Source organism: Terrapene carolina, unplaced genomic scaffold, assembly GCF_002925995.2.
Source record: "Terrapene carolina triunguis isolate 2854851 unplaced genomic scaffold, T_m_triunguis-2.0 Scaffold58, whole genome shotgun sequence".
NCBI classification, from domain to species: Eukaryota; Metazoa; Chordata; order Testudines; family Emydidae; genus Terrapene; species Terrapene triunguis.
Genome location: NW_020664409.1, coordinates 103,241,389 through 103,264,924, shown reverse-complemented (window position 1 = coordinate 103,264,924; position 23,536 = coordinate 103,241,389). Strand labels below are relative to the sequence as shown.

The 23,536-nt window shown below is 41.8% G+C and overlaps 1 protein-coding gene across 1 annotated transcript in view; it reads left to right on the top strand.

Moving 5' to 3' along the window:
- Nucleotides 1–5,828: 5,828 nt before the first annotated feature.
- Nucleotides 5,829–23,536, top strand: part of FAM135B (family with sequence similarity 135 member B) — a 231,264-nt gene continuing 213,556 nt past the window's right edge. Inside the window, exon 1 of the mRNA XM_026659287.1 lies at nucleotides 5,829–5,905. Coding sequence (XP_026515072.1) covers nucleotides 5,829–5,905 — 77 coding nt within the window. The remainder of the gene's footprint in view (nucleotides 5,906–23,536) is intronic.

Genomic DNA, 23,536 nt, shown 5'->3' with positions numbered 1-23,536 from the left:
CTGAATCAAAATAACTCACCTGCTTTTGGGGCATCTTGATTCAATAGTGACTTTAGGGTCTCCTGGGACCCATTTCACTTGAGAAAAGGCAAATGATAGAAAAACTAAAAGGAATTAAAAAGAAAATTTTACTTCACCTTGAATGGTCCCTTGAAATATGTTAACTACTTATGCTAAACAATCTGTTCTACCTTGTATTTAGTTGTGACGCTCTGAGTAGGTTGCCTGGACCTGAAGAACATCTCTGTGTAAGCTCAAAAGTTTCTCTGTCTCTCACCAACAGAAGTTGGTTCAATAAAAGATATTATCTCAGCCATCTCACTTTGTTTCTCTAAAAAGAAAAGACATTTAATCTATTTTCACCTTTCCCCAACACTTTATTCTAATGGATGGTTTCTGAGTTTGAGTCACAATTGCCCTGTTTTTCAGAGGCTGTTTATTATTTTGCTCCTGTGTCGCTGACTTTGTTGATATCTATGCTAGGAGCAGATATGTATGGAGAAGAGAGTAATGCAGTTTCACCGTGACTTTTTTTTAATAAACACAATTTGTAGCTTTTAGAAAAACTTAAATTCCCTCCCCCCATCTTGCAAATATCAGCTTCCCAGGGAACCCATAACAAAATACAGCGTGTTCTAAATGTAGAAAGAGCAGGGAATGTATTATGGAGACTCACTTCTAAGATGTGCTGTGCTTCCTGAGGAACACAGCTGGGTTCTCTTCTTTAAACTTTGCCCTAAACGAATGCTTCTAGGTGTATGAGTCATTGCTTTCTCTGGGAAGGTGTTTTTATTTTGCTCTTTTGTCCCCGACTTTCTGATGAATGCTGTGATGGAATCAGACAAGTATGGCCAAAGCACTGAGGAAATGTCTGGTTTATTTTTTGGGGCCAAGAATACATGCAGAACGCTGGCCAGATTTATAATCTGCTGGGGGAGGTAAACAAGTTTTATGCTGTAGTAGAATAGCTTCTGAAAGTGAATCAAAGTAGGGGCCTGATCCTGCAGCCCTCACTAGTGTGATTAGTGCCATCAAGCTAATGGGGTTCTTAAGAGTCCTGTGAGGACTGTGGCATCCAGCCCTTAGGATTATTACTCTCTATAATACAGTAGTGCTACTGGGCCAAATTCTGTCCTCAGTGACACGCAATATATTTCCACTAAAATCAACATCCAACCAAGTGCTCTGAATCATGGTTGTTGCAGTTATGATTTCTTTAGTTTATCAATGCATGTAGCTCAATCAGATGGTTGTGCTACCAAAATAAGTAGTATAACTTAGTAGCTAGCCCAAACAGTCAGCGACTAAACATTGCACATGGCAAGGACCAACGAGCATGAACACACAAGCATCATATTTTGGCCAAATAATGCAACTTTATCATAACTTAAACAACCACCACCAGTCCTCAAAGGCAACCTGGTCCAGCAACAGCAAAAGAAAATAACAGCAAGTGTTCCTTTTAAAATGCAAATGAGATCATGCATATTCATCTACCATACAGATTAGGACATGCTATCATTTGCAGAAGATGTCCAGATTTCCAGCGTGGGAGACCCCACTCCTATCTTCATCCACTCCATTTTAACAGCATGAAGGGGAACCTAACCCTTGTGGGCAGGACAAATTGCCCAGATTTGTGAGCCTGTAAATAAATCATAAATTAATAAAACCATGACAACCTGGGCCCCTGTGTTGTGCAGATTTTGCCAGCACAGCACAACCAGTGCAGTTGCCTGAAACGTCAAGTGGAACTTACTGAGACCAATGAACCATAGACCCTGAAATGTAACTGATCCAGCTTATCCTCCATTGCCATTAATCTCTAAAGCTATATCTTCACTGAAGAGTGAATTCAATTGTGATGTCCCAAACTTGAGTCTTGTCCACACACGCAAACCCTTAACTCAGGTGTTATGGTGCTTTTAACTTGAGTTTGCAGGCCCAAGGGCTGGGGAGTTGTATAGGCTAAAACTCAAGTGAGTACAATGTGACAGCTGCTAAAACAGCCACTCCGTAGTCTGAGTGCAGACTAGCTCCCACCTGCCTGCTTCTGTGCCTTTCCACAATTTCCCTGTGTGCCCAGAAAGGACAGAAGTTCTCCTGCAGTTCAGTAGGAATGAATTCACAGAGCATCTCAATTTACTGCAGTACAGAGAAACGTGGGATGTGGCCCCAGAAGTCTTAGCACCACACATGAGTGAATGTAATGCCAGTGTGCATACAGCAGTTGTAGTGTTAGTTCACAGTGTGGCCTCTCTCACTAACGTGAGGCTAACTTCAGAAATACCCTCAGGGAGCGAGTGTGGGATACTCACAACCTCTAGGGGAGTAGCAGAGAGAGGTCTACTTCTGTCCAGTGCTCTCTTTATGGGCAATACTCCACCAGCCAATCCAAACTCAGAGGTGCTTGGACTGATCAATGGCAGCCTCGCTAATGAGGGCGGGCAGCCATTGGCAGGCCTGTTCCCCATGTCACGTCACCAGCTGGGTTGCCTTGTGCCTGCTTTATTCTTGTTCTGAAATGTTAGTGGGGCATGTAGTGCTTAGTTTAAAAGCACTCGAAGTGCTGTCCAACAGAGACGTGCCCAGGGGCATTCCCTAAACACTCACCGGTCGTCTTAGATAAGTATGTGACATATCTTCAATATTGGCAATATTCCCTATGGCACTGCAAATCCTGATGTCATACGTCTGCCCTCGGTAACAGCACAATCGGCAAGGGAGCTACTCTACTTTTAGGTAATGCTCGTTTAACTAACTACCGTGTGATACGTTTGGCCTAAAATGTCCCGAGTGGTTAGTGAGTATGGGTGCCTCTATTTTTTGAGTGCCCAACTTTAAGTACCTTATTTTCAAAGGACTGGTGTTCATCGTGTTTTGAAAATTGGGTCCCTTTAAGGATAAGTCAGGTGCAGCACCCAAAATCATTTTGAACATTTATTCCTTTTTCTTCAAGCTATGTGACTTCAGCTCTTCTCTGGGTCGATCGTTTGTGCTATTGGTGCACGCCATTGAAGTATCTTTGACAAACATAACTTTTATGTCAGTCCTACCGAGGGCTTTATCAAGAGTAAAATGAGGGTGGGCCATTCTTGTTACAGTTTTAGAAGACTAGGTAAAGTACAAATTACATTAGCTCTGCCAGAGCGTAACACTGAGTTTACCTTCACTGCTCCTGAATTTTACTGGAAATCATTATGACATAACACTGACTTGACTAATACATTCGTTTCCTTACCCTGGGGGTATATATTAAAAAAAATGGAAAGTTTGGCAATTATTTTATTTATATATAATATAAATTGCATAGTTGTAGCTCTTGTCAGTCTGGAATCACTGTCTGCAATGCATAGTTTTCCAGTGGAGGAAATAAAGCTCAGCAAAGCGCCTTTTGAAAAATGAGATTGCTTGAGAGGGGCAGGCGTTAAGAAAAAAATAGTGTTTAAATCATCAGTGAAATAAAAAGCTAGTCACCTGGAAAACATATAGCCAGGAGTGGGCAACCAAACTTATCAGTTCTCCTGATTTGAAAATATACAACATCAGAATCTTGCCCTGCCTTGCATTGATGTATTGGAGTGGGTGGGAGGCATTTAGCGCACCTTTGTGCATGATACAAATGAACATAATAGTCTGAAGAGAGAGAGAGAGAGAGAGAGTCTCCCCTATTGCAGAAGCTGGGCAGAATTCCAAACTAGAGCCCATCTTTTAGGTGCTGGAACTGAGGGTGCGGGGGGGGGGGTGCTGCTCCCCCTGGCTTGAAGTGGTTTCCATCATATACAGGGTTTACAGTTTGGATCAATGGCTCTGGGCACCCCCCACTATACAAATTGTTCCGGCAGCTCTGGTCTCTTTGGATGCAAAAGGGAAAGCCTACCCATGCACCCACTACTACTCCGTGGCACCAGAACGTCAGGCACACTTTCCCACCTCCCCGGTCATGTACAGTAGACAGCTATCTACGCTCAGACTGATGCTCATGAGCCATCCTTCTCTGCATTTACGCTCTGCTCCTCTATCTAAGACCACTGTGTATGTGTGAAGTAGACAAATCTGGTGGCCATATTTGTGACATTCTATACCTGGGGGGAGCGTCCTGGAACCCCCATATTCCTCTTTTTTATATAATCGTGATCTTACATTTAAAGCATGCCTTGTGAGGTATTGGGGAAAGGTCATGATCTGCTGAAAGTCATTTCTCTGTCCATATATGTATCTCATTAATGCATATGAAGTTATGAGAATTGTGTTGTATGGTTGTCACTAAAACATGCTGCAAGTTGAGGAATCAGCCAGATATTAGTTCCCCAGAGGCAACAGCAAGGAAAGTAACCAACACCCGGGCAGGATATCAATCAGCCCATCAACAACCATTGTCCAGCAAGGGAGCTACAATGCAATGACTCACCTGCATGAGGGGAATTGCTCAGCCTTATCTGGAGACTCAGCAATGCCCCCCAGACATGCCTGGACTTGTGTTTTCCAAGCACGTGGACTGGGGGTATAAAACAGACACAGAGGACGCATACTGGGCCCTTCTCCTGTCCCCACCTACGCTGCAAGCAACTAAGACACTGAGAAGAAGACAAGACTACAACAGAGGAGATTGGCCCAGGTTTAAGGAACAAACCTGTATATTAAGGATTGCAATATCCAGAGGGGTGAGAAAAACTGCTTAATCTAGATGATGCCCAGTCTAATAGGGTTGAGAGTTTAGACTTCATGCTTATATTTTATTTTATTTTGGTAACTAACTCTGACTTTTTGCCTAACACTTAATATCACTTAAATTTTATCTTTGGTCATCAATACATTTGTTTAACTGTTTATCTTTACCAGTGAGTTTGCCTGAAGTGTTTGGTAATCTGGTCAGGTTTGCAAAGGCTGGTGTAGGCCCACTTTCCATTGATGAAGTGGTGAACCAATTAATGAATCTGCACTGCTCGTCTTGAGCAGTGCCAGACAGTATATTCCTGAGGTACAGTGCTGGAAGCTGGGGGGATTTGGTTCTGGTGCCTTTCTCTGGGTGATTCATGAGTGACTCTGGGAGCATTCATGCAATCTAGCTGGGTGTGGGGCTCCACATGCTGTTGTGTTGAGTGATCACAGCACCTGGAGGGGTTTGCTGCTGGTCACTAGCAAGGCATTGTGAGAGACAGCCCAGCCTGGAGAGAGTTAAGGGGGCACAATCCCAGGCTGCACCCTGGGGGTCCTGTCACAATCTTGTCCGTGACATCTGTGATACAGACTAATTTTCCTGCCCCAAAGAGCTTACGTGGCAATCCCTGCCATTCATTATTTCTGGAGTTAGTTCTGTTCCGTGTGAAATCTCCCTTCCTTGTCTTTGATAAGTGCCTTGGCGGGAGAGGGCACAGGGGGTGGGAGCAAGAGAACTCTGTACTGCTGCGGTGTTTGGCTGGAGACTGAATTTTCCATTCTCTAAAATGGGTATAACAGCATCTCTCTTTCCCCTCAGGAACATTGAGAGAGCTTGGAAAGCACTCGGAGGTTCTAGGCTGAAGGACACTATGTACATTTCAATGATTATGATATAGCCTAATGTAGCATTATTGCTATATCCTCAGGCTGTCTTTGTCTTTTATGACTCACAATCATGACTTGGATAGGGCTGTTATCAATAAAAAGCCTGAACAGAGTCCATTGATTTCAGTATAAAGACTCCCATTGAGTTCACTGAGTCATGGATGAAGCCCAAAGTGCTGAAGCAAGATGTAGGAACTTAAGTGAATTTGTTACTAAGCAAACTGTTCAGCATGTTTAAAATACCTGTTTGTGTGTCATTTAGGTGATGACCTGAAAAGATCATGTCTGAGGTACAGGGAACGGTCGAGTTTTCTGTGGAACTACACAAATTCCACAATGTGGATCTCTTCCAGAGAGGGTGAGTTTGGAGCTTCCATTAGTTTTTAGCTGCTTGTATCATGCCCATTTAAGGAAAGGACCTAGACTCTGAAATAAGTTGCTTCCTGCTTATGCAGTTATACTTCATGTAATCTGGTGGTGGTGGGGTATCATTAGTCTTTCCTCGCAGTCAAGGAAGCTGGAAGCATGTTATTTCCTCTTATCTGTAATGTCTGACTGCCTGAATTATTAAAACAATGTGTTTATAAAACTAGATCAAATGGATTTAACCAGCTGCTTAAGCTTAGGCACAGTGACCGCTTTAACTCTCCTGGGTTAGCTCTGATCTTCCAACATGAATGACAGTTGTGCTCCGTGTCTTTTCCTTCCTGCTTCATGTTAAATAATGTTCACTTTGGGGTCATAAATGTAATTGCTCTATTTTCCTATAATGGAGTTTAATGGAACTCTACTAATTCACTTTTAGAATTGGAACACTGAGTATTTGTTACATCCTGTATCTAATATTTAGAAGCTTTGGTTCTATTAACCTCCATGTATTATAAGCCCACTGTGGTTTTAAAATCAATGCTTCAGAAGTAGGGGCAACTTCCAGTAAACTTATTTAACTTTTCCCCTGGACCTTGCCTGGTGGTAGAGGCATGGCAAATATGTGGCTACTAAATGGTGGTAGCCTCTTCTAAAGATTGCATGGTGACTGGGCTTCTAGTGGCTATTATTAGATCACAGGTGTATTCTGTGATTTCTTTCATCAGGGCCAGAGACCTACATTGAAGGTCTGCTCAAGGTTACCAGTGGAACTGGATAGGTTCAGACAGCCCTGAGGGTGTGGACTTTTTGCTAATTGACTATTCTATTGCGGGTCTGCTGGGATATTTATTTTTTGTCAGTGAGTTTTCATATACTGACTCAGAAATGCCCTCTACCTAGCTGCAACTCCCCTCCCCCCCCCATGTCAGTGGATGGCAGATGACTTGGATATGCAGGTAACTGATAGTGTTACCTGAACTGTGAAACTGCTCCAGGTGTAGGATAGTTTAGCTAATCAGAGCTTTCTCCACCGGAAAATGGAATATAATTTGTCTTACTATGATGAAATGTTCAGTGAACCCATGAAAAATTGTTCCCATGAAGCCCCTGAAATAGTCAAGGTAGCATGAAGGTCATATGATCTATAGCAGTAGGTGCTGATTAAAACTAAAACACAAATCACTCTTGGATAGATACCTATTTTAGATTGGAACCAAGAATACACTTTTTTTTTTCCTGCCAAGTTATGCACTCTTGAAAAATGAGGACCAGATAGCACCAATTGAGTATCAGCATAGCTCCACTGAACTTAAAGCAGCTGCATCTCTTCATCCTATTCATGGCCCAGAGAACAATGTTTAGAGCCCTTATTCTCGAAAACAGCCTTGACTATACCAAATCTAACTATTAGGAAGAGAGCACACATGCCTTTTAATCAAGGGACTTGATTCAACTTAATCACAAAATGGTTTAATCTGCAAGGAGTTTACTGTGTTCTGTGCATTTTAGCTCTCTCTGCAATCTAAATACTAAGATAGGTGAGCTTGAATGCCTGGTATTTGATGATGATGATGATGATGATTGATGATATAATAGGCATCACAGAAACCTGGTGGAATGATGATAATCAATAGGACACGGTAATTCTGGGGTACAAAATATATAGGAATGACAGAGTAGGTCGTGCTAGTGGGGGAGTAGCACTGTATGGGAAAGAAAGCATACAGTCAAATATAGGAAAAATCTTAAATAAATCAAACTGTACCATAGAACCTCTATGGATAGAAATTCCATGCTTGAATACTAAGAATAGAACAGTAGGAATATACTACCGACCGCCTGCCCAGTATGATGACAGTGATTGTAAAATGCTCAAAGTTTAGAGAGGCTACAAAGACAGAAAACCCAAGAATGAGGGATTTCAACTATCCCTCTGTTGGCTCGGTGCATATCCCCTCAGAATATGTTGCAGAGATAAAATTTCTAGACGCCATTAATGACTGCTTCATAGAGCAGCTAGTCCTGGAACTCCCAAGGGGAGAGGTAATTCTTTATTTAGTCCTAAGTGGAGCACAAGATCTGGTCCAGAGGTGAATAGAGCTGAACGACCAGGTAATAGAGACCATCATGTAATTAAATTTAACATAGTTGTAGTGGGGAAAACACTAAAGAAACCCACCACAGTAGCATTTATCTTCAAAAAGGGGAAGCCACACAAAATGAAGAAGCTAGTTAAATGAAAATTTAAAAAGAATAGGCACAAGAGAGAAATGCATGCAAGCTACATGGAAACTATTTAAAAACACCATAATAGAGGCTCAAACTAAATTTATACCCTGAAGGAAAAAAAACAGAGGACCAAAAAAATAAAATAAAAATGCCACCATAGCTAAACCACCGAGTAAAAGAGGCCGTTAGAAGCAAAAATACATCATTTGAAAACTGGAACTCAAATCTTAGTGAGGAAAATCGAAAGGAGCATAAACTCTGGCAAGACAAGTATAAAAGTATAATTAGGCAACCCAAAAAAGAACTTCAAGAACAACTATCAGAAGCCAGAAAAGCTAGCAAAAAAATTAAGTACATTAGTAGCAAGAAGCCAGCCAAACAATCCAGGGGGCCACTCGACAATCGAGGTGCTAAAGGGTTACTCAAGGAACACAGAGCTCCTGCAGAGAAGCTAAATGAATTCTTTGCATCAGTCTTCACTGCAGAAGATGTGAGGGAGATTCCCACAGCCATTCTTTTTAGGTGAAGTATCTGAGGTGCTGTCCCAGATGTCAGTAAAGGTGGTCTGGGAACAACTTCATAAATTAAAAAGTAATAAGTCACCAGGACCAGATGGGATTCATCCAAGAGTTCTGAAGGAACTCAAATATAAAATTGCAGAACTACTAACTGTGGTATGTAACCTATCACTTAAATCAGCCTCTCTACCGGATGACTTGAGGATATATAACGTTATGCCTATTTGTTTTTTAAAAAGGATCCAGAGGCAATCCTGGCAATTACAGGCTCATAGACTCATAGACTCATAGACTTTAAGGTCAGAAGGGACCAATATGGTCATCTAGTCTGACCCCCCGCATGATGCAGGCCACAAAAGCTGACCCCCCCACTTTCCCTTAGCTCTGCTGTTGAAGTCTCCAGATCGTGATCTAAAGACTTCAAGTCGCAGAGAATCTTCCAGCTTGCGACCCCTGCCCTATGCTGCGGAGGAAGGCGAAAAACCTCCAGGGCCACTGCCAATCTACCCTGGAGGAAAATTCCTTCCCGACCCCAAATATGGCGATCAGCAAAACCCCGAGCATACAGGCAAGATTCTCTAGCCAGACCCTCATTTTACCAGCGATGGCCGTTATTGCCTAATTGATTAGAATCACGTAATCCCATCAAACCATTCCCTCCATAAACTTATCTAGCCTAATCTTGAAGCCAGAGAGGTCTTTCGCCCCCACCGTTTCCCTCGGAAGGCTGTTCCAAAATTTCACCCCTCTGACGGTTAGAAACCTTCGTCTAATTTCAAGCCTAAATTTCCCCACGTCCAGTTTATATCCATTCGTTCTCGTGTCCACATTAGCACTGAGCTGAAATAATTCCTCCCCCTCCCTGGTATTTATCCCTTTGATATATTTAAAGAGAGCAATCATATCCCCCCTCAGCCTTCTTTTGGTTAGGCTAAACAAACCAAGCTCCTCGAGTCTCCTTTCATAGGAAAGGTTTTCCATTCCTCGGATCATCCTAGTTGCCCTTCTCTGTACCCGTTCCAGTTTCAGTTCATCCCTTTTGAACATAGGAGACCAGAACTGCACACAGTACTCCAAGTGAGGTCTCACCAGCGCCTTGTATAACGGAAGCAGCACCTCCTTGTCTCTACTAGAAATACCTCGCCTTATGCATCCCAAGATCGCATTAGCTTTTTTCACAGCCACGTCGCATTGCCGACTCATAGTCATCCTGCGATCAACCAGGACTCCGAGGTCCTTCTCCTCCTCCGTCACTTCTAACCTATGCGTCCCTAGCTTATAACTGAAATTCTTATTAGTCATCCCTAAATGCATCACCTTACACTTCTCACTATTAAATCTCATCCTATTACTAATACTCCAATTTACAAGGTCATCCAAGTCTCCCTGCAGAATATCCCGATCCTTCTCCGAGTTGGCAATGCCTCCCAACTTTGTGTCATCCGCAAACTTTATCAGCCCACTCCTACATTCGGTTCCGAGGTCAGTAACGAATAGATTAAATAAAATCGGACCCAGAACCGAACCTTGAGGAACCCCACTGGTGACCTCCCTCCAATCTGACAGTTCACCTTTCAGTACTACCCGCTGCAGTCTCCCCTTTAACCAGTTCCTTATCCACCTCTGGATTTTCCTATCGATCCCCATCTTATCCAATTTAACCAATAATTCCTCATGCGGAACCGTATCAAACGCTTTACTAAAATCGAGGTATATTAGATCCACCGCATTTCCTTTATCTAGGAGGTCTGTTACTTTCTCAAAGAAGGAGATCAGGTTGGTTTGGCACGACCTGCCTTTCGTAAACCCATGTTGTAATCTGTCCCAATTGCCATTCACCTCAAGGTCCTTAACTACTTTCTCCTTCAAAATTTTTTCCAAGACCTTACATACTACAGAAGTTAAACTAACAGGCCTGTAGTTACCCGGGTCACTTTTTTTCCCCTTCTTGAAAATAGGAACCACATTAGCTATTTTCCAGTCCAACGGTACCACCCCCGAGTTTACAGATTCATTAAAAATTGTCGCCAAGGGGCTCGCAATTTCTCGCGCCAGTTCCTTCAATATTCTAGGATGAAGATCATCCGGTCCGCCCGATTTAGTCCCGTTTAGCTGGTCAAGTTTGGCTTCCACCTCTGATACTGTAATGTCTATCCCCCCTCCTCTATTCCCCTCTGTCCTACTCCCTCTATTCCTAATCCCTTCATTAGCCTTATTAAAGACTGAAGCAAAATATTCATTTAGATATTGTGCCATGCCTAGATTATTCTTGATTTCCACTCCATCCACATTCTTCAGCGGTCCCACTTCCTCTTTCTTTGTTTTCTTCCTATTTATATGGCTATAAAACCTCTTACTATTGGATTTAATTCCCCTCGCAAGGTCCAACTCTACACGGCTTTTGGCCTTTCTCACCGCATCCCTACATGCTCTAAACTCACTAAGGTAGGTTTCCTTGCTGATCCCTCCCTTCTTCCATTCTCTGTACGCTTTCTGTTTTTTCTTAATCGCCCCTTTGAGACTCCCGCTCATCCAGCTAGGTCTAAATCTCCTGCCCACTGATCGTTTTCCCTTTCTTGGGATACAGGCCTCAGACATCTCATGCAACTTCTGCTTGAAATAATCCCAGGCGTCATCTGCCTTTAGATCCCTAAGTATGTTAGCCCAATCCACTTCCCTAAGTAGTTGCCTTAATTTATTAAAGTTGGCCTTTTTGAAATTGTAAACCTTAGTCACAGTATCATTTCTGTTAATCCTTCCATTAAGTTTGAACTGAATTAGCTCATGGTCACTCGAGCCAAGGTTGTCCCCTACAACCATTTCTTCAACGAGGTCCTCACTACTCACCAGCACTAAATCTAAAATGGCATCCCCCCTCGTTGGTTCACTTACTACTTGATGAAGGAATTCATCTGCTAGCATGTCTAAGAACATCTGAGCCCTATTATTGTTACTAGCATTTGTTACCCAATCTATATCTGGGAAGTTAAAATCCAGTAACCCTAACTTCAATACCAAGTAAATTGGTTGAAACTATAGCAAAGAACAGAATTATCAGATACACCATATATTATTGAAAAGTCAACACAACTTTCGCCTCACCAATCTATTAAAATTATTTGAGTGGGTCCACAAATGTGGACAAGGGCAATCCCAGTGGATACAGTGTCTGTGACTTTCAGAAAGCCTTTGACAAAGTCCCACACCAAAGGCTCATAAGCAAAATAAGCAGTCATGGGGTAAGAGGAAGGTTCTCTCATGGATCAGTAACTGGTTAAAAGATAGGAAACAAAGGATAGGAATAAATGGTCAGTTTTCACAATGGAGAGCGGTAAATAGCAGGGTCCCCCATGGATCTCTACTGGGACCAGTTCCATTCAACATCTAGTAGAACCTCAGAGTTACGAACACCAGAGTTACAAACTGTCCAGTCAACCACATACCTCATTTAGAACCGGAATACGCAGTGAGGCAGCTGCAGAGACCCCTCCCTTCTCCCCCCCCCTCCCAAAAGGCAAATATAGTACAAGACTGTGTTAAACGTAAACTACTAAAAAAATAAAGGGGAAGTTTAAAAAAAAAGATTTGACAAGGTAAGGAAACAGTTTCTGTGATTGTTTCATTTAAATTAAGATGGTTAAAAGCAGCATTTTTCTTCTCCATAGTAAAATTTCAAAGCTGTGTTAAGTCAATGTTCAGTTGTAAACTTTTGAAAGAACAACCATAATGTTTTGTGCACAGTTCCGAACATTTCAGAGTTATGAACAACCTCCATTCCTGAGGCGTTCATAACTCTGAGGTTCTGCTGTATTCATAAATAATCTGGACAAGAGGGTGAAGAGGGAGATGGCAAAGTTTGCAGCCAAAACAAAATTGCTCAAGCTAGTTATGTCCAAAGCTTTTTAGTATTTTTCACTAACCAATCGGTACCAAATGACCAGGAGAGAATCTGAAAGGCTTTCGTAGGAAGATTACATAAGAATGGCCGTACTGGGTCAGACCAAAGGTCCATCTAGCCCAGTATCCTTTCTACCGACAGTGGCCAATGCCAGGTGCCCCAGAGGGAGTGAATCTAACAGGTAATGATCAAGTGATCTCTCTCCTGCCATCCATCTCCACCCTCTGACAAACAGAGTCTAGGGACACCATTCCTTACCCATCCTGGCTAAAAGCCATTAATGGACTTAACCTCCATGAATTTATCCAGTTCTCTTTTAAACGCTGTTATAGTCCTAGCCTTCACAACCTCCTCAGGTAAGGAGTTCCACAAGTTGACTGTGCGCTATGTGAAGAAGAACTTCCTTTTATTTGTTTTAAACCTGCTGCCTATTAATTTCATTTGGTGACCCCTAGTTCTTGTATTATGGGAATAAGTAAATAACTTTTCCTTATCTACTTTCTCCACATCACCCATAATTTTATATACCTCTATCATATCCCCGCTTAGTCTCCTCTTTTCCAAGCTGAAAAGTCCTAGCCTCTTTAATCTCTCCTCATATGGGACCCTTTCCAAACCCCTAATCATTTTAGCTGCACTTCTCTGAACCTTTTCTAGTGCCAGTATATCTTTTTTGAGATGAGGAAACCACATCTGTATGCATTATTCAAGATGCGGGTGTACCATCAATTTATATAAGGGCAATAATATATTCTCCGTCTTATTCTCTATCCCCTTTTTAATTATTCCTAACATCCTGTTTGCTTTTTTGACCGCCTCTGCACACTGCGTGGACATCTTCAGAGAACTATTCACGATGACTCCAAGATCTTTTTCCTGATTTGTTGTAGCTAAATTAGCCCCCATCATATTGTATGTATAGTTGGGGTTATTTTTTCCAGTGTGCATTACTTTACATTTATCCACATGAAATTTCATTTGCCATTTTGTTGCCCAATCACTTAGTTTTGTGAGATCTTTTTGAAGTTCTTTACAGTCCTCTTTGGTCTTAACTACCTTGAGCAGTTTAGTATCATCTACAAACTTTGCCACCTCACTTTTTACCCCTTTCTCCAGATCATTTATGAATAAGTTGAATAGGATTGGTCCTAGGACTGACCCTTGGGGAACACCACTAGTTACCCCTCTCCATTCTGAGAATTTACCATTTATTCCTACCCTTTGTTCCCTGTCTTTTAACCAGTTCTCAATCCATGAAAGGACCTTCCCTTTTATCCCATGACAACTTAATTTATGTAAGAGCCTTTGGTGAGGGACCTCATCAAAGGCTTTCTGGAAATCTAAGTACACTATGTCCACTGGATCCCCCTTGTCCACATGTTTGTTGACCCCTTCAAAGAACTCTAATAGATTAGTAAGACACGATTTCCCTTTATAGAAACCAGGTTGACTTTTGCCCAACAATTTTTGTTCTTCTATGTGTCTGACAATTTTATTCTTTACTATTGTTTCGACTAATTTGCCCGGTACTGATGTTAGACTTACCGGTCTGTAATTGCTGGGATCACCTCTAGAGCCCTTTTTAAATATTGGCATTACATTAGCTATCTTCCAGTCATTGGGTACAGAAGCCGATTTAAAGGACAGGTTACAAACCCTAGTTAATAGTTCCGCAATTTCACATTTGAGTTCTTTCAGAACTCTTGGGTGAATGCCATCTGGTCCCGGTGACTTGTTAATGTTAAGTTTATCAATTAATTCCAAAACCTCCTCCAGTGACACTTCAGTCTGTGACAGTTCCTCAAATTGTCACCTACAAAAGCCGGCTCAGGTTTGGGAATCTCCCTAACATCCTCAGCCATGAAGACTGAAGCAAAGAATTTGTTTAGTTTCTCCGCAATGACTTTATCATCTTTAAGCGCTCCTTTTCTATCTCGATCATCGAGGGGCCCCACTGATTGTTTAGCAGACTTCCTGCTTCTGATGTACTTAAAAAACATTTTATTACCTTTGGAGTTTTTGGCTAGCCGTTCTTCAAACTCCTCTTTGGCTTTTCTTATTACATTTTTACACTTAATTTGGCAGTGTTTATGCTCCTTTCTATTTACCTCGCTAGGATTTGACTTCCACTTTTTAAAGGAAGTCTTTTTATCTCTCACTGCTTCTTTTACATAGTTGTTAAGCCATGGTGGCTCTTTTTTAGTTCTTTTACTGTGTTTCTTAATTTGGGGTATACTTTTAAGTTGGGCCTCTATTATGGTGTCTTTAAAAAGCGCCCATGCAGCTTGCAGGGATTTCACTTTAGTCACTGTACCTTTTAATTTCTGTTTAACTAACCCCCTCATTTTTGCATAGTTCCCCTTTTTGAAATTAAATGCCACAGTGTTGGGCTGTTGAGATGTTCTTCCCACCACAGGGATGTTAAATGTTATTATATTATGGTCACTAATATTCCAAGCGGTCCTGTTATAGTTACCTCTTGGACCAGCTCTGCGCTCCACTCAGGATGAAATGTAGAGTTGCCTCTCCCCTTGTGGGTTCCCGTACCAGCTGCTCCAAGAAGCAGTCATTTAAAGTATCGAGAAATTTTGTCTCTGCATTTCGTCCTGAGGTGACATGTTCTACAAGGGGATCTCACTAAACTGGACAACTGGGCAACAAAATGGCAGATGAAAGTCAATGTTGATAAGTGCAAACTAATGCACACTGGAAAACACAATTCCAACTATGAATACAAAATAATGGAGTCTAAATTAGCTGTTACCTTTCAGGAAAGAGATCTTGGAGTCATTGTGGATAGTTTTCTGAAAACATCTGCACAATATGCAGTGGCAGTGAAAAAAGCTAACAATGTTAGGAACAATCAGGCAAGGGATAGGGAATAAGAGAGAAAATATAATGTCACTAAATAAATCCATGGTACGCCCACACTTTTAATACTGAGTGCAGTTGTGGTCACCACATCTCAAAAAAGATATATTATAATTGGAAACATTACAGAGAAGGACAAGAAAAATGATTAGGGATATGGAACAACTTCCATGTGAGGAGAGATTAAAAAGACTGGGACTTTTCATCTTAGAAAAGAGATGACTATGGGGGGATATGATAGAGGTCTATTACACCATGAGTGGTGTGGAGAAAGTGAATAAGGAAGTATTGTTTACTCCTTCACATAATGCAAGAACTGGTGGTCACCCAATGATATTAATAGGCAGCAGGTTTAAAACAAACATAAAGAAGTACTTCTTCACACAAGACATAATCAACCTCTGGAACTTGTTACCAAGGTATCCTGTGAAGGCCAAAAGTATGAGTGGGATCAGAAAAGAATCAGATAAATTAATGGAGGTTAGGTCCATCAATGGGTATTAGCCAAGATGTCCAGGATACAACCCCATGCTCTGGGCATCCCTAAGCTATCGATGTCCAGAAGCTCAGACTGGACAACAGGAGATGGATCACTCCATAATTGCCATGTTCTGTTCATTCCTGCTGAAGCATCTGGTACTGGTCACTGTTAGAAGACAGGATACTGGGCTAGACGAACCATTTGTCTGACCCAGTATGGCCGTTCTTTTGTTCTTATGATTTTCTAAAGGGCTGAGTGTTGGCCCAACTCTCCTCTGAAAGTCATTGACTTCAATGTGAGCAGAGTTAGGTCAACAGTGAGTGCTTTAGAAACAACAGCTTAAATAAATACAAATAATTTCCAAAGGACAAACCAAGAGGGTTCTGGTAGGCCCTTCCCCACAAAAGCCCAAAGGCATCTGTTGTTAATCAAATTCCATTAAGTAGTCAAAATTGTCAGTTCCCTAAATAAATGGTTAACATTCAAAACTACAGTAAGTGGCCTGGATGATCAAGAATGTCTAAATAGAAAATAATCAGGATTCTTTGTGTTCCAGGCTTGTGTACTGGGGACCAGTCATCAATAGGTTACATGCTTCAAGTGTTTTTTCTTGGTGAGATATTGGCAATTAATACTAATGTTCTCTTACTCAATGGCACAAACATAAGTGTCAGTATTTATAGACATGAATGGTCAATTGTTGATTTGTAGACAATACTATTGTGGAGAGAAAAATACTTTTTGTTGAAACAAAAGACTCGTGCTGATGTTTGAACCTAGAGTTCTAAAGGCTGAGTAATAAGTAATGCAATTTCTAGACGGAAAAGCAGTTTTTAGTTTCTCCATCCGAGTTCTCTCCATCATCTGCTGCTTAATGACTGGTGACAGATATTTCTCTAGTAAAATTAGCTAGCCAATTCTGATCTTCTTTAATAGACTAGGAAATAAAATTATCCCTGTCTGCTAGAGATCAATTAATTGATTTGTCTGGTTCTGTCAGAAGCAATCCTTCTGCACCTTTATTCTTGAACTGTTTTAAGACCTATTTGATGGATTTCCATACTTAACCCCCCCCCCCCCCGATACTGGCATAGCCACAGTATAAATAACTTTCTGAGTGACTGAGGGGGAAGCAAAGGTCACAGGAAAGGTGAGCGGGTGCCTTGATAATACTGGAATTCTGACACTGATGTATTTTTAAAACACAGTGAACATGAAAGGAATGGTCAGGGCAAATGATTGAATTAATTCACAATTAGTCCCTTGACTTCTAGAACTGAAGGCCAACGTTTGAGAAACAAAGAGAAGCGTTATGATGAAGCATTCTTTTTTTTTGGCGGGCGGGGGAGGGGGATGTTATCAGGACCCAATGCAAAGCTGTAGTTTGGCTCCTTACATAATTAATATGACGACTGCCATCCCGGGTCTGACCAGTGGGCCATACTGTTCAGCACGCTATCTGTGACAGTGGCAAGTATCAGCCACAGGCAACACATTCATCTGTGACTCGCTAGGAGACTGTATCCCATCTTGGCAGATGATTTAGCCTCAAGAATGCATGCGTGTTACCTGCAGTGGTGTGATCTACTTGGCCATTGAAGCCATCAGCTCTTAGGACAGAATCCAGCAGCACATCTCCTTAGCAACATAGGCCACCTTGAGCACGTTGGACCCAGCCTCTGCTTGTCACACTAGCTCCCTACAAGTTCAAGGTCTCAAATGTTATTTTCAGAGGTCTCAATGGTACGAGGCCAGAATATGGAAAAGATTGCCCTTAGAGGTCCAGGGCAAGGACACACCATGCCACTTTGTGTTCTTAGTGCAAGGTGCATTTCTTCACCACCACCGTCACTAATAAAAAACACACAGCACAGAACACAAACGTCCCATCCCTTCCTGGCAAATGATGACCTGGCCTCAGTTATTCATTCCTTTGTCATCTCTTGGCTGGGCTACAGCAATGTAACCTTCTTGGGCAGAAAGCTTTCAGCACTTAAAAAAACTTCAGCTGGTACAGAACACCGTGGCACATCTTCTGAGCCACATCAGACCCATTTTCCGTTCCATACGCTGGCTGCCCCTAGAATATTGAATCAGGTTCAAAGTCTTGGTCCTTATTTCAAAAGTGCTCCAATGGCTTGGACCCAGGTTATCTTTAAAAAAATAAAAATAAATGAAAGCTCTGGGATTAAGACGACGGTTGACAACGTCAACTTTCTACCATAAGAGTAAATCTTGTTTTGTGCAGGAGACAGAACCTTGTCAGGTACTGGTTCAAGACTGTGGAATGAACTTCCTCACCACTACATCACAAACCTCACCACCTTCCACTCCAAGTGCCAGGCCTTCTTGACCTGCCTTCTCTAATCTAAAGACGTGTGTGTGTGTGTGTGTGTGTGTGTGTGTGTGTGTGTAAAACGAACCAAACCAGAGCACTCCACTGCACATGCTTTTCCCCCTGTGGAGAGGATGACACAACAAACATGGGACCGATGTTAGTTACATTGCTTAATGCACTACTGGAAGGCGCTCAGATGCTACGGTGAGGAACATGGTATAAGAACTCACACAGAATAGAATAAGAAAGCAGCGGTTAACAATTCTGTGTATCTTTAATAAAAAGTTAGCCACTAGAGTGCCTTATAAAATTCATGGTATTTTAAAATCCCAAAGTAAAGGGAGTTAGATGCATTAGTGAGCTCATCAAACTTACCTGTGGGTGATGATGCTAGTTGAATAAACTAATATTGGAGAGAGTACTAGTAGCTTTCCAGTGCTCCTGTAGCCTGATTTTTCAAAGCTGCCGAGCACTCACTAGGCCAATGGAAACTACATGTGCTTAGCTCCTTTTGGCAATCAGACCACTAGGACCTTATTCAAACCCCATTGACTTCAGTGGACTTTGGATCAGGCCCTTTGTGATTTGGGTCTGTGCGTTCAGCAACTCAAAAGCTCAGGCAGGCCCCTAAACAAATGTTTTCAAATTTGGGTACCTAAGTTAAAGAGTGAGGCATCTGTACTGGAGCTCAGCACAAGCCAACGCTTGTGATTTTAATGCAGGTTTTGCATGGTACTTTTCTTAAAGCCCCAGCCCCTGGCATCAGATGATTATGTGTAAATCTCAGCTTTCATTTTTTTTAAAGTAAGTTTTTTAGCATTCGTGGTTGAAAGAGAACCTTGCAACTGTGAGCCAAGAAGGCAGGGGAAAAAAAGGACCCCAGATTTATTACTTTTTAAAATCACATTTTTAAGCCAATCTTGTGATTTTTGGAGGGGCTGACTTGTGATTTTGAAAGCTTCAGATTAGCAGTACTGCTAGCTATTGAGGTCTCATTGATTGTCTAAGTGGTTTGAGATCCTTACATTTAAGTTGCAAAGTATAACGGGTTTTTGCTGCTTTATTAAACAAACTCTCTCTCATTGGTAAACCATGCTGGAAAAGCTGAAAGTAGCCACCCTTTCTGAAAGCTTTTGTTGGAAAGCACACGCTCTCCTAAGAAAGCCAGCTTGACATTGTAATTGGCTGACCAAAGACCAAACTCTGCTCCCTGAGCAACAAGATGGTTCCTCCTGTAAGGGAAAATAAAAAGACCACCACAATCCAAGTGACATTTACGCTGCTGCTTTAATGGCATCCTGAGTGAATTGAGTCTGAAAGAAGCTTCAGGCTCACCTAATATGATTTACATTTTTACAGAGTTACACTTTGAACATTAGCTCTAGCTCTTACTTTGTAGAATTACAAGAATGTATGTGTGTCCCCATTTGGGGATCACGGTGTGCGTGGGGGACGGGAGGTGATGCCAAGCCAGCAGGCTCATAAAATGATCCCTGTTTATGTGCTGCAACATATTGTTACTTAAAGTGAAGTGAAACATTTTTAAAAATTAAGCTTAACCGGAACAAGCTGGAAACACAACACCAACACAAGCAGTCAGTGCAGTTATTCTTACTGGGAAGAGAAATGGCGCTGATGATTGTAACTAAATGAGCAGTACTGGTAATGAAATAATTCTGAAGTGCTTCAGAGAGAACCTGTGCTCCGCGCAAGCAATTGCGGTGGAATTTGAGGCTATTCCTGGAGTTGGTATGTGAGGATAATACTGCTGCTTAGCAGTTACTTGGCACTTTTCCTTTCCAAAGCACTTCACAACTGCTAACTAATTGAGGCATGTGAAGTTATCTGTGTTCAGACTGTGTTGTTACGTTGTTACATGCTGCACATATCTCAGGGGAGAGAGCTGCACAAACCCCAGCAACAAATGGAGCATTTAAATATAGGCTGAGCTGTTAAGAAAAACAGCTGGCCAGATCCTGGGCCTGGGCCCCTTTGCACCGTTCAGAGGGCACAAATAGAGAAGAGAGCTTTCCTTCCGTGGTAGCCAAAGAGTCTCTGATGGGGGCGGGGACCTCTGCAGGTGGCGTAAAGCTGTATAGCCTCCTCTACCCCACTCACGCAACCCCCTGGCACATTGGCCTTTCCTGGATGGAAGGAATGGAGTCATTATATATACCCTGTCTCCTGGCAATCCACAGCCAATGCAATGGTCCTTAGGTAACTGCTCCAGCTAGCATCGCTTAGAGCAGACTGTAGGGTGGTTTGGGGCTTAACACCTCCTTTTCCTTCACCACCCTGGTTCCTGCACCAAGTGCACCTTTGACCTTGCTCAGGATAGTTACTGTGCATCTGCTTACACACATCCTGAAAATAAAATATTTATGTAATGGTGTGTTAAAATATTTCTAGTTTTAAGAAAAAGCGTCTCACACTTTTAATGATTTTTATAACTCTCAACAGTATTCCTAAAACACAAATAATTGTGGGCCAATTTTTCAGACTTGGGTCTCCAAAGATAGGAACCTATGAGCGAGCATATGTTGGCTCCTAAATAAGGACACCGATATTCTGGTAATCTAGAAGCACCTATTTATTGTATAGATTCTCTCTATTCATTTCAACTGAAATTCTCCCCAAAGGTGCAGATACTCGGTAGGTCAGTTATGCTTTGTTGAACTGAAAATTTTATCAGCTTTCTTGACAGTGATCAAAGCCTTTCTCATGTTCCTGAGTATAATAAATTTAACTTGAGACCCTCTTCCTGCGATATTATTTAGCAAGCTTTTATTTTATATATTGTATTAATAAAAAACAGGTAAAACTCCTTCTAGTTAAATGTCAAGTGCTTTGAAAAACATCTTGTAATGATGAATTGCTAGTGTTATAGGCTGGGACAGTGAGCTGGCTTTTGAATTCATGCCTGGTAAACACTGAAAGTTTGGCTAAACCCCAAAGATATCAGGGTTTTCTTTTTTCAGAATATGTCCAACCATTTTCATCTGACAGTTCTTTCATTCAGTAAGAATAGTTGTCATAACTATACAGGGAAGGGTAACAGCTCTCCTGTGTACAGTACTAAAATACCTCCTGGCCAGAGACTCCAAAATCCTTTTACCTGTAAAGGGTTAAGAAGCTCGGGTAACCTGGCTGACACCTGACCCAAAGGACCAATAAAGGGACAAGATACTTTCAAATCTTGGGGGGGGGTGGGAAGGCTTTTGTGTGTGCTCTTTGTTTTAAGGGGTTGTTCGCTCTTGGGACTGAGAGGGACCAGACATCAATCCAGGTTCTCCCCATCTTTCTAAACAAGTCTCTCATATTTCAAACTTGTAAGTAAAAAAGCCAGGCAAGGCGTCTTAGTTTTACTTTGTTTTCTCAACTTGTAAATGTACCTTTTACCAGAGTGTTTATCCTTGTTTGCTGTACTTTGAACCTAAGACAGAGGGGGGTCCTCTGAGCTCTTCAAGTTTGATTACCCTGTAAAGCTATTTTCCATACTGATTTTACAGAGATGATTTTTACCTTTTTCTTTAATTAAAAGCCTTCTTTTAAAGAACCTGATTGCTTTCTCCTTGCTTTAAGATCCAAGGGGGTTTGGATCTGTATTCACCAGGAGTTGGTGAAAGGAAGGAGGGGGGAAGGGTCAATTTCTCCTTGTTTTAAGATCCAAGGGGGTTTGGATCTGTATTCACCATGAGTTGGTGAAAGGAAGGAGGGGAGAAGGGTCAATTTCTCCTTGCTTTAAGATCCAAGGAGTGTGGATCTGTATTCACCAGGGAATTGGTGAAAGGTTTCTCAAGGCTTCCCAGGGAGGGAATCCATTGGGAATGGTGGCAGCGGGACCAGAGCTAAGCTGGTAGTTAAGCTTAGAAGTTTTCATGCAGGCCCCTACATTTGTACCCTAAAGTTCAAAGTGGGGATACAGCCTTGACAATAGTATATACTTGTTCCGAGGTCCAGAAGGAGGTGAGAGGCAGAACAGTTGAAAGTCCCTGGGTAAAGATAAAAGGGGTAAAAAATAGGGGCGACATCACGGTAGTGGTCTACTATGTACCACCAAATCAGGTAGAGATGGTGGAGGAGGCATTTGTAGAACAAAAAAACAGAAATATGAAAACTGCAAGACCTGGTAGAAATGGGGGGGGCTTTAAGTACCCAGACATCTGTTGGAAAAGTAACAGCAAAACTCAAACTTTCCAGTAAGTTCTTGGAATGTATTGTTGACAACATTTTGTTTCAGAAAGTGGAGGAAGTAAGTAGGTGGAAAGACGTTTTTCGATTTGATTCTGATCAACAGGTAAGGACATGTGATATGCTCATGTGACCCTTGACTCCATCTTGGGACAGTAACTTTCCACAAACTGGGGCTGTGGTCTTTGTTTGGGACAGTGAAATTCCATGCACATGGCAGAGGATATAAAAGACCCCTGAAACATCTCCATTTTGTCTTCATTCCCCTGGACTGAATTACTAACAAGGGCGCTCTACACAAGGAGTTTTGATGATTCCCAATCTGTTTGGGTGATTCTAGAGAGACCTTTGCAAGCTAGTAGTTTATTCTTTTATTCTATCTTTGCTACAAACCTGTTACAAGGGCTTTGCAATCACTTGTATGTATATGATTCCTTAACCATTTATAACTCTCTTTTTTAAAACATATTATTAAACCTTTAGCTTTAGTTACTGAAGGATTTGCATCAGCGTGATTATTGGGTAAAATCTGAGTTATGTATTGACCTGGCTAAGTGGCTGATCTGTTGGGATTAGAAAGACTCTATATCTGATGAAATTGGTTTTCAGTAACCACTCATCATGAAGTCTAGTGTCTGGGTGATGAGCCAAGGGCTGGAATGCCTAAAGAGACTGCATTTTGACTTCTTGTTAACTATTGTGGAGATAGAGAAGTTCACTTTTGTTACTGGCTTGGTATAATCTAATAGAATAACCACCAGTTTGGGGTGAGTCTACCCTGTTTCTCAGTAATCTGTACTGAATTTGGCATTCTCAGCTGGGACCCACTGAGGCACAGTGGTATGGTATCCAACTTGAGACACTGTTAAATGAGCCTGATTTTCATAGGGTGGATACTCATCACTTTCTGAAAATCAGGTCCCTTTAAGGGGTCCCAAGTTGGACAGCCAAAAGCATGACTCCCTGTTGAAAATGTAGGCCTTTATGTTTATTCGAGGCTAAAACTTGTACTCTTGTGTAACAATAAAGTCCACTTTGAGAAGGATACAATGGTGTTAAAATTATTTGGTACATACATTGCAGACAGTCACGGG